The sequence below is a fragment of the Stenella coeruleoalba genome, assembly GCF_951394435.1.
Source record: "Stenella coeruleoalba genome assembly, chromosome: 15".
Classification (NCBI taxonomy): Eukaryota; Metazoa; Chordata; class Mammalia; order Artiodactyla; family Delphinidae; genus Stenella; species Stenella coeruleoalba.
Window position 1 is genome coordinate 65,224,984 of NC_137161.1, and position 11,972 is coordinate 65,236,955.

At 49.8% G+C, this 11,972-nt stretch overlaps 1 protein-coding gene across 5 annotated transcripts in view; it reads left to right on the plus strand.

The window, feature by feature from the left end:
* VPS35L (VPS35 endosomal protein sorting factor like) overlaps positions 1-11,792 on the plus strand; it is a 129,782-nt gene extending 117,990 nt beyond the window's left edge. For 2 of the 5 annotated variants that reach the window (XM_079943845.1, XM_079943846.1), the window contains 3 exons: positions 3,899-4,017; positions 10,147-10,293; positions 11,003-11,789. In XM_079943845.1, coding sequence (XP_079799971.1) covers positions 3,899-4,017; positions 10,147-10,293; positions 11,003-11,101 — 365 coding nt within the window. In that variant the 3' untranslated portion in view covers positions 11,102-11,789. Of the gene's footprint in view, positions 1-3,898; positions 4,018-10,146; positions 10,294-11,002 lie in introns of all 5 variants that reach the window. The other 3 variants (XM_079943844.1, XM_079943847.1, XM_079943848.1) reach the window with 3 other exon arrangements.
* Positions 11,793-11,972: the final 180 nt, after the last annotated feature.

An 11,972-nucleotide genomic window follows, 5' to 3' on the forward strand; every position in this document is an offset into this window, starting at 1 on the left:
AAGAAGGAGTTATTCTATTTTTCTTTTGGTATGTGGGCCTCTCACTGTTGCGGCCTCTCCCGTTGCGGAGCACAGGCTCCGGACGCGCAGGCTCAGCGGCCATGGCTCTCGGGCCCAGCCGCTCTGCAGCATGTGGGATCTTCCCGGACCAGGGCACGAACCCGTGTCCCCTGCATCGGCAGGCAGACTCTCAACCACTGTGCCACCAGGGAAGCCCAGGAGTTATTCTTGAAATAGCAGCTAGAAATGTACATGAAGCATCCCTGAAATTATTTTGTCAATCAGTTAATTACTATATGCTTATACCTGTACCATTCCCCAAAAGATTCAAGACAGCTTACAGGAAATATATAAAGTAATAAAATATAATTTTTTAATTGAAAAAATTGTTTCTTAGGAAGTTATAAATTAGGAAATATATGGCTATATATGTCTGTGTGTGGTATATAGGTATACTGGTTTGTCACTTTACTAACAGTATATTATAAATATCTTTCAGTAATAGTATATTGTAGCAATAGTATAGTATAGTGTAGTACATGGTAGGTAACAACTATAGATCATATACTTTTATTGTCTTCATAGTATTGTATTTAATGCTAATGCCACAGAGCATTTAATCAAAACTCTTGGTAGATATTTCCATTGCTTCTCCTCTCACCATTATACACAACATTTATAGTGAACACACATTGAACATACAATGAACATTGTCCTCTATGATGAAACAATATCACATATATGCATCTTTGTGCAACTGGGGGGATGATTTTCTTAGGATAAATCCCTTGGAGTGGGTTTTCCCAAGTCAAAGATCTGACCTTTTTCTGTACTAAGACTTTTTTTTTTGGAGTAAAATGTACAAAGTGATAAAATACATATAAAGTTTACCATTTTAACTACTTTTAATTCAGTTTTATCAAGTATAGTTGCAGTGTTGTGCAACCATCACCTTTATCCATTTCCAAAATTTTTTCATCCTCCCCAACAAACTCTGTACCCAATGAACAATAACTTCCCCCTTCCCCGCTCCCCCCAGCCTCTGGTGACCTCTATTTTACTTTCTGTCTTTATGAATTTGCGTCTTCTAGGTACCTCATATAAGTGGAGTCATACAATAGTTGTCCTTTTTTTTATTATTTATTTTTGGCTGTGTTGGGTCTTCGTTGCTGCACGCGGGCTTTCTCTAGTTGCAGCGAGTGGGGGCTACTCTTCGTTGCGGTGCTCGGGCTTCTCATTGCGGTGGCTTCTCTTGTTGTGGAGCGCGGGCTCTAGGCGTGCGGGCTCAGTAGTTGTGGCTCGCGGACTCTAGAGCACAGGCTCAGTATTTGTGGCGCACGGGCTTTGTTGCTCCACGGCATGTGGGATCTTCCTGGACCAGGGATCGAACCCGTGTCCCCTGCATTGGCAGGCGGATTCTTAACCACTGTGCCACCAGGGAAGCCCTAGTTGTCCTTTTGTGTCTGGCACATTTCTCTTATCATAATGCTTTCAAGGTTCATCCATGTTGTAACATGTAGTAGAATTTCATTCCTTTTTGTGATTCAATAACATGCCACTGTTTAGATAAACCACTAAACCACATTCTGCTTATCTATTGATCTGTCAGTGGATACTTGGGTTGTTTCCACCTTTCGGCTCTTGTGAATAATGCTGCTATGAACATTCATGTACGTGTATCTGTTTGAGCCTCTGCTTTTCAAGTCCTTTGAGCATTGGAGTTGCTGGATCCTGGCGTCGCTTTCCCACAGCAGCTGCACCATTTTATATCCCCACCAGCGATGCACGAGGCTTCCAGTTTCTCCACATCTTCATCAATACTTCTTATTTTCCTCTTTGTTGTTGTTTTTAAATAACAGCCATCCTAATGGGTGTGAAGTGGTACTGGACATTTCTTAAGGCTTTTCTTACTGATTTCCAAACTATGGTACTCCCACCAGCAGTTTGCCCAGGCCTACATCAAAACCTGGTATTCTTTCTCACCTTTGTTAATCTGATAGGTGATGTTTTACTAAAAGTTCTTCTGTGGTTTTAGTTTTCTGTTCTTTGATCACTAGTGAAATTGAACTTTTTTTCCCCTAAAATTATAGGCCATTTAGATGTATTTCTGGTACATTGATGTATTTGCCAATTTTCCTATAAGTGACCCTAAGAGGGGTCTCTTTCTTAAAAGCTCAGAAGCCATCCCTGCACATTGTAGCTTGGCTTTTCTTGTCTTCTGGCCAGTGCCTGTTTAACGTGATCCCCTGGTTCTGTAGCTCGTTGCCAGCAGTCCAGGGAATAGTTCTGTGCAGGCCCTGACAGACGGCTGGTGACTTTGACCATAATGGGGCTATCCATGGTGGCTCTGACTCTCAGCCTCACCCATCTGCCAGCTAAACGGGTGCCCCGTGTCCCTCGCTTGTGGTGTCACCTTTTGTTTGCATCACACAACTTCATGGGCTTTACTGTGATCCCATATGTATCATCCCTTTTGATTGTATATAAGAGACAGGATCCTAGGGGTGGTGATGAGCTGGGCCGAGAAGAGCACAGCAAACCGCATTCCCCCAGATGAGCTAAGCTGAACCGGTTTATTGACGTCTCTAAACCATGAACTGGGTTAGCACTGTGTGTACATGGCTGTATAAGCCCAGCCGCGCCCCCCAAAGGCACCTGCACGGCCTCTGCCTTATCAGATGTCACTGCACCTGGGACAGTGGCCCAAATTTTAGGCCTCCACCAGATCAGAAACATCTAAGAGCTGCCACTGCGCTTTTCCTCGCCTTGACCACTTAGCACCGAGGGTGCTCCAATGGCTTTGCACTGAACTGAGCGCCGCTCATTCACACCGGAAATAACTGCTCAGCCACGTACCTACAAGTCGGCATTTGGGAGTTGGGGTGAAAGCAGTTAAAAAAGGATCTGGCGAGAAAAGGCATGGGGGGAAAGAATCGACTCTGCAAGGCAGAGGTGGTGGTTCCCTTACAGACTTTGCAGCAGCCTGGCCCTGACCCCTCACCGCTCCCCCCCCCCCCCGCAAAAAAAAGAAAAGAAAGAGAACCGCTGAAGTGTCCGCAGGAGGGACCAACCAAAAAAATTCTGGTCCATCACACAATGGACTACTGCTCAGCTAGTACAGGCAAAGCAGCACATCCATATATGCTGATATGGAAAGAACTCCAGGAATCATTACGTGGAAAAAAACCAAGCGCAAAACCGCACCCTGTAGAGTCCCTCTGCTTCCTTACCCAGAGGTCATGCTTTGTGCGAAGGTCGATAGGAAGGAGGGAGGGGGGAGGTCAAACCCAGGCTGTTCTTGCAGCTGCTCTTTCTCTAGACAGCGGCTGTCACAGGAGATGCCCAAGGAGAGAGGGGACTTTAGTGAAAGGATTCAGGTTTGCGAGAAGACATAGAGAACCTTCTGTTCGATCTGCAGAAGTTTGGAGGTGGAGTGACAGGGCAGGGGGCTGGGGGCGGTGCTTAACTGCGTAGGCTTTGACGGGAGCCTCCCAGTTTGGGATCCTGGCTGGGACAGGCTCGGAGCCTCCGTGTCCCCATCTGTCATCTCTTGCACATGCAGTTTTGAGGACTCCACAGTAACACCTGTGAAGCGCTGAGCCCAGCGCCTGGCACCCCGGTGCTCAGTATTGACAGCCATTCTGATGGCCACTGTGATGCTTGCTGTCCCCCTCCATGCCTGGGCCGGAGGGGACAGACTTCAGAGTCTGAGCTCTCTGGCTTAGACTGTCTGGAAGGCCAGGTGTTTTCTCCATGATTCCCAAGGGCCCAAGCCCATGGCAAACTCTGGCCATTTCCATTTGCCCTGCCGTGATTTCCTGCCACCCGCTGACACCACGGCTGCCTCTCCCTGGCCTTGGGCTTGAGAATGTCTCACTGCTCTGGTTTCTTCCATCAGTTGACTCCAATGACAGCCTCTACGGGGGAGACTCCAAGTTTCTGGCTGAGAACAACAAGCTGTGCGAGACAGTGATGGCTCAGATCCTGGAGCATCTGAAAACCCTGGCCAAGGACGAGGTAGGTGCCCCTGCCGCCCCCATCCCTGCCGCTTGCCCTGAAAGCACGCGTTCCCAGGGTGCTTGGACATTGGTTCGTCCAGGGAGTAACGCGCCTGTGTGAAGACTGTTCATCGAGGGCCCCGGGGCCTTTGCTCCTACCATTTTCTCTGCCTGCACTGTGCCTCCCCAGGGTTCCCCTGGCCACCCCTCTCATCATTCGGGTCTCAGCTCAAGTACCTCCTCAGAGTGGCCTTCCCTGAACCCTGTGTCAGGTAGCCACTACACTCCTCTACACTTCTGCGTCCCTCTGAACTGTCCCTGTGATGCTCGGGCATTCTCTGAAATGCTCTGTGTTCACTTGTCAGTCGCCTGCCTCCCCACCAGAATGTAAGCTCCATGTGGCCGGGACCTCGAGATGTGGGTCTCGGAGACCTGCCTGTGCCTGAGACAGGGTCTCTGGGATCCATCTGTCACTCACCCCGGCATCCTCACCTCGAACCTGGCATACAGCGGGCACTCGATCAGTGCATGCTGAGTGAGTAACAGCCTGCACTTCCCACACCTTAGCTCTTTGAGGCCCACAACAGCCCTGTGATGTAGGTGCTGCGTTCATTCTCCTTGGACAGAAAAGAAAACCGAGGCTCAGAGGTTTCCAGAGCTCCTGGTTTCCTCTGGTTGTGACAGAACAGGGATCACCCAGATCCTCAAGCGTGACTCCGTAGCCACTGCAGCACCCTCCTCGGTCAAGGCCTCACCACTTACTTTTTTTTTTTTTTTTTTTTTGCGGTACGCAGGCCTCACTGTTGTGGCCTCTCCCGTTGCGGAGCACAGGCTCCGGACGCGCAGGCTCAGCGGCCATGGCTCACGGGCCCAGCCACTCCGCGGCATGTGGGATCTTCCCGGACCGGGGCATGAACCCGTGTCCCCTGCATCGGCAGGCGGACTCTCAAACACTGCGCCACCAGGGAAGCCCACCACTTACTTTTTAACAAGTGGCATACGGTTGTTGTCCAACCATGATAGTAGGCTATGCTTGCCCAGCCTTTTTCTTTTCTTTTTTTTTTTGCTGCACCCCACAGCTTGCAGGATCTTAGTTCCCCGACCAGGGATTGAACCCGGGCCTTTGGCAGTGAAAGCTCGGAGTCCTAACAATTGGACAGCCAGGAAATTCCCATCCCAGCCTTTCTCATATGTAAGTGTAGTGTGGAGAACTTTGCGTGTGTGGTTTCATCTCACAACAGTCCCATGAGTGGGAATAACTGTTATCCCTTTACACTTGCCAGATGAGGAAACTGAATCCTAGAGTGGTAGCTATGGAATGTGGTCAAGGCAATCTTCTAGAACCCATGCTCTGATCCACAGAATATATTCCTTTATCAGATGTTGCGTCGTTGCCTTTTCAGAGCAGTTTTCCCCATATTCTCCATATTATAGATAGATGGTTGACTGATTTCAAAATAATTTCCAAATTATAGTACGATCTAAATAACTACCTGGTACCCTTCCCCAGTTACTCCATTTTTGCAGCGTCAGCTCAAACATGTGGGTGACAGTTGGATCCCAGAAGCTCTGTCTCAGGCTTGGTGGACATTGCGTTAAGGCTGATTCCTGCTGTGTAATCAGGGTGGGGAGGTTGGCAGTGACCCTGGAGTCAAAGCCAGTGCCTGACCTTTCTCCGCGTCCTTCCCCTGGGGCAGCTCCTGTCAGGCTTCTGCCTCCGTGTCTGCCCCACACCCCCAGTCTTGCTCTTCGCTACTCCACATACTGACAGCTCATTCCTGATCTCATGTTGGCAGATTTCTGTCTTCTCTCACTGCCACTCACCCCCCACCCCCTCCAATTCCCTTCCCCAAACCCAGGACAGATTTCGGACTGCAGGGTTCCCAGTGGCTTTCCAGCCCTCCGCTTCCTGCCCACACGCTTCCCCAGCTCCCTCCTTCCCAAACCTCGTCTCACGTTTTTAGGATTTGCTTCTCTACTCCCCACCCCACTAAATCCTTTGAAGACAAAATAAGATCAAACTGGACTTTTAATTCTTACTCACTTCCAGGACTGTACAGAATGCCCCCATTGCCCTTCCCCCCTTCCCCACCCCACCACAGAAACCATGAGAATATTCTATAGCTGTGGGTGCGCACGCACGCGCGTGCACACACACACACACACACACACGCAACATACATGTATGTCCCGCGTTCCCATTCTCCCCAGGGTATTCAAGCAGGTCCTGGAGAGAGCGGGATTTTTTCCAGACTCCATTCCCCAGTGGCCACTGCGGAGGTCAGGGGCACGGCACACAGGGCCAGCCTTAAGGTTAGCAGGCCAAAAGGCAGATGGAAGACACGGAACCACTGCTGCCCTGGGGGCCCCAAGTGCCTCCCAGCGCCCTCTCTAGGGAGGGAGGATTGTGGGTGGGTCCCACTGACCCTGGGGCCCCCTGGGTGCAGGGCTGTAGAATGCTGGGGAGTTAATGCTTGGAGGGCACTGGCTGTCAGTGGAGGGGGCAGCATCAGAACCCCAATTTCTTCAGGAACTGGTTTATCAAACCCGTTAGTGCTAGAAGAGATCACCCCTCCTCCAACTGAAAGGCCTTTTTCGAAAGCCTGTAAACTTCGTCTCTGTGCAGTAGGCAGCCTTCAGGAGAGAGCCCTCATTACGCTGCAGGAGAAATGGAGTCCTTCACCTTCAGCTTGCACTGGTCACTCTCCTGCTGTGAAGGATTCTTAGCACCTTCCCTGATCCCTGCAGCCAAGGGCTCTGGCTCTAGCTTCTTGCCAGAGCAGGGCTGTGTGTTTGACACGTCATGCCCAAGAAACATGTGCCCCGGGGCTTGAAAATGCATTTCTTCACTCTGACTCGACAGGCTGGGTCTAATCAGAGGTGGCTGCTGACAGCATAAACGACCACAGTCTAGGACCTCCAGGCTCACAACAAAAATAGAGCCCAGAACCATATAATTTGGAACTGTTTTAACATTTGTCTCTTTCTCTTGGGGGAGGAGGCATTGACTGTGATAAGGACTCTGAAATAATTCTGAAAGAACAGCAGGGCTGGAAAGTTTCTGAAGTACATTTCAACTCACATAAATACCAGGGACTCTCACTGAAAATGTCTGCCCATATATGCACATTTATTAGAAAAAATATGGGTGGACTGAGCTAAGATGGAACGTGTCATCCTTCACTTTAACAGCATGCTGTGAGGTTCGGCACAGGCGGCCCTGGGAGGGGAGGCCTCTAGACCCGGAGCACTCAGACCTCTCTCCACCTGCTGTGGACCAAGCTGGGCGCTGTGAAAGCCCAACGCTGGTGCCCGAGCCGAGTGTCTCATCTCTCAGCGCTGGTGTCAGCCCTGCTTCCAAAACTGTCCTCTACATGCACGTGAAGGAGCCAGCCCTGCCCTAGTCACGAGCTTTATGAAGCTGTTTGTTTGGGTGTGGTAAGGCTGGGAACCATGCCAGATGGTTACAACTTCCTGCAAATGACAATTCCCCTAGGAAAAGAAACAAAAGCAGCTCTTCTATTTAAAACCTCTGTAGGGAGAGGAGGGGCTGGAGGCCCTGGTTTGGTCTCTCATGTGTTCGGTTTCCTGGGTCTCTGCAGGGCCGCCGCCTGCTCCGGCCTGCTCGCCCCAGACCCGTCTCTAATGATCTCATTTTTAATGGGCTGTGCATTTAAAACACGTGCGAACTGGGCTTTTAGAGTAAAATGCTTGAGAAGATACAGCATAGAGAAGTAACCAGTAAGATACTGTCTTACTTGTTTGACTTTTAAAAATTCTCCCTTGCTTCAAAGAAATGTAGTTAAAGGGCCTCTCTTGGGAGACTCTTATAGTTGGATTTGAGAGTTTTCTGTTAGCTTGGTCCTCTAGGTCTGAGCAGAAACCAGGGCCCAGGCATCAGATGAGAGCCAGTTGAAAAGGCGAGCAGGATGGGCTGGAACCCACTGGATGGTCTCTGCCGCGTTCCCGACTGGGGCAGAGCTCACTGTCTGATTAAACAAAGGAACCCAAAGCAGGAAGTTGCCAGCCAGTTAGAGTCTACCAGCCTTCCCTCCTTGTGCCTGCAGGCTTGGGACCCGACAGCGTGACCCCGCTCCTTGACAGCAGTGCTGTTCGGTCGGCTCAGCTGCTTCTGTGACGGTCACCTGGTCCAGACCGTTGTCCAGGCAGGCTCAGTTTAGGGGGCTTGAGTCTCTTCACTGTCGTCACTCAGCCACTGTCACCCAACTGCATTCTTAGCTGCTCCTTGGCAGTTTTATTGCATTGTTTTTTTCTCCACTAGAAGACTTTAAATCCTCACTTGGGAGAGGGCAGCAGGAGGGGGTAACAAAGTTGGCTCCGCAGTTAGCGTAGTCTGCTGCTCTATGGGCTCCACACATGGAAGGATGCATGGACAGATGGACAGTTAGTAGGTTGTTTGAAAAAAGCAGGAAAAAAATATGTATTGGTCTAAACCACATCAAATCGTTCCTATTTCCCTGGATAAAACTGTGTAGTTGCACTGGGCAAATCTGTTAGCTTCTTCAGAATTTGGATGCCTAATGTGATGTTAACCGTGGGTCTATGGGAACATCTTATAAACTGGGGCAGATATGGGAGGGTGTGGGTGCCAGCACAGGCTCCAGAACTGGACGACCGGAGCTCAAATCCTCACTCTGCACTTGCTGGCTGTGGTCCTTGAGCAAGTTCCTGAAGCTTTCTGACCTCACCAGCAAAATGGGAGCGTACTGGTTTCCTATTACAGCTTTAAGTCACCACAAACTTAAAACAACCCCCATTTATAATCTCACCAGTTTGGTAAGTCAGAAGTTGGTGCTGGGCTGGGCCAGTTTCTCTGCTCCTGGTTTCACAAAGCCAAAATCAAGGTGTTGAGTGGCTGGGCTCTTACCAGGAGGCCCTGGGAAAAATCCACCTCCCAGCTTACTTGAGTTGGCCACTGCAGTTCCATACGGTGTAGGACTGAGGTCCTGTTTCCTTGCTGGCTGTTGGCTGAGGGCTGTTCTCAGATTCTAGAAGCCGCCTGCATTTCTTAGCTCTTGGCCCCCTTCTACCATCTTGAAAGCCAGCAGTGGTGGGTCGTGTCCTTCTCATGCTTCAAATCTTTCTGGTCTCCCCTTCTGCGTCACCTTTCCTTTGCTTTCCTCTTCTGCTACCTGTCTCTGACTCTAGCCTGAAAAATTTCTCTGCTTTTTAGAGCTCAAGTGATTAGATTGGGCCCACCCAGATAATCCAGGATTATCTCCCTAAGGTCCATAACCTTAATCACACCTGCAAAGTCCCTTCACAGTAGCACCTAGATTAGTGTTTGGATAACCATGAGTTGGGATCCAGCTCTAAAATCCTACCTACAGAGAGTTGTGAAGATTAAACAAGGTGAGCTGTGTAAGGCACAGAGCTCACACCTGTCACAGTGTAAGGACCCCATACCCCCTAGCTGCCAAGGAGCAAAGCAGACACTCAAGGCTCCTGGCAGCACTGACGTCTGCAGCGCCAGCCAAGAGCACCCAGCAAGGGTCCGGGCGTCAGCTCCCCAGGACCCACACAGATGTGCGATCTGACCTGGTCCCCTGCTCAGGCCCACCTGCTGCCTCGGGCCTTCCCAGGTGCCTTGTTTGCCTTGGGGAGCTGGTATCTCCTGGGCCTGTTGCATTTTGGAGATTTAGTTTCCCTTCCGTCTTTACCATTCAGAGCTGGGGTTCAGGTTTGGTCTACTCTGACGTTTTGGCTAGACTTTACTTGTTTGAGAGTACCTTTCACATCAGATCACTGAGCAAAAGAGGAATGATCTGGTGTGAAGAATACCTAATGGTTCCTATAAAAGCTGGGCATGGGCACCAGGCATTGGGGAGCATTATTCACGGGGAGCTGTCTTTGGTCTTTATTACCAGCACCCAGAGGGTGGGAATAGTGACTGAAACTTTGGGTGGCTTGAGGACACGTCTGTAAGAGACATATCTTACCGTTCAGTTTACTCCTGTACTAGCATTAATGCAAGACGGCCTATCAGTGCTGGGGTAACCCGGGGAGGTTAAGCAGCTCGCCCTCCAGAAGATCCGTGGTAGAGCTGGCCTTGGAACCCCTGGCAGCGTCAATACTGGGCCGGGCCTGAGCCCCAGTGCCAGATAGTAACCTCTTTTTTCTGTATCAGGCCCTAAAGCGCCAGAGCTCGTTGGGCCTTTCCTTCTTTAACAGCATCTTGGCCCATGGGGACCTGCGCAGTAACAGGCTCAACCAGCTGTCCGTCAACCTGTGGCACCTGGCACAGAGGCACGGCTGTGCGGACACCAGGACCATGGTGAGGCGAGGCAAGGCGAGGGGAGGGGTGGGGGGAGTGGAGGCCCTCACAACACCCACCAGGCACGGCTGTCCTGGCGAGTGACGCAAGCCCACTGGCCAGGCACAAGTGGCCTCAACACAACATCAGGGCCTGGACATCAAACAGCCCCAGTCTCCCCTTCCAGAAAGGTGCCAGGCCCTACAAAGTACAGATGGCTGTCCGTATCTGCAAGTTTGGCATCCTCAGATTCAACCAACCACAGATCAAAAATATTCGGGGGGGGGAAAAAATTCCAGAAACTTCCAAGAAGCAAAACCTGAATTTGCCACCTATCAGCAACTATTTACATAGCATTTACATTGTATTAGGTGTTATAAGTCATCTAGAGATGATTTAAATATACAGGGGGAGGTATGTAGGTGATATGCAAATACTACACCATTTTCTATAAGGGATTCAGTATCCTCAGTTTGGTCCTGGAACCAGGGGACCACAGAGTAGTATTAAGAATTAATTCCCTCTGAATAAAAACCACTTGTATGAAAACACCAGTCATTCCTGGTGATTTTAAGAGCAAGCTATAATCTAAGGAGTCTTATTTAAAAACTGCTGGTTTCTCCCCCTCCCTTCTCTGCTAAGAAAAAAGCCAGAGTGCCCGATATGGCTGATGTGTTGGAGCCCTGAGTTATGGACCAGAAAGGAGATGAGTCTTTCTCTTTCCTCCTAGGTGAAAACTCTGGAATACATCAAGAAGCGAAGCAAACACCCAGACATGGGGCATCTGACTGAGCTGGCCCTCAGGCTCCCTCTGCAGACGAGGACCTGACCCTAGGGGCTCTGGTGCCAAGTCCAGAAAGACCTGTTTTGCGTTTTTGTTTTTATTTTTACACACGTACAGATTGGCTTCTCTACTAGATTATTCTGCCAGTGAAGTGAACAAGCGGGAGCTGTCAGAGCATTCGAATCCACTCCTGCTCACTGAGCACAGCATCTTAGTGTTTCTTTGCACAGGTGGCCTTCAGATGGGCCTTTAGGGAAAAACTGAAGAATGCAAGTAACATCTTTCCTTTCTGGAAGGTGTTTTTTAATTGGAAAAAGAACCTTAAAAAGCAGTCCACTTTGACAGACCCACTGTGCCCTTTCCCTAATTTGCTTTATATCAAAATCAGCTCTTGATTGGATTTAGAATATGCTGGTGGATTAAAGGAGAAAGTGAGGTCAAATCTGAGATTCCCTGTGGCTTCGATGGAAAATATACTGTAACTGAATAAACCTCCGGAAGGAACACTTATGTTCATGACTGTTCATTTAATTACAGTTGACTCTCATCCGGAAGAGAACGTGTCTAAACATACTGCCTGGTTTTCTTGCAGCCATAACCCTAAACAGCATATGATTCTGTCTACTTTTTTATCAGTTTGGCAGAATCTCATTCTTGTATTACCACTAATGAGCTTCCACTGACATTCTGAATCAGTAAGAGCATTAATATTGGTGGTGGTGGTGGTGACTCACTGCCTAGAACCCCTTGTGCAGGAAAATGCATCCAAGCTGTGGATTAAAAGTGCCCCCAGGGGCTTCCCTGGTGGCGCGGTGGTTGAGAGTCCGCCTGCCGATACAGGGGACACGGGTTCGTGCCCTGGTCCGGGAAGATCCCACATGCCGCGGAGCGGCTGGGCCCGTGAGCCATGGCCGCT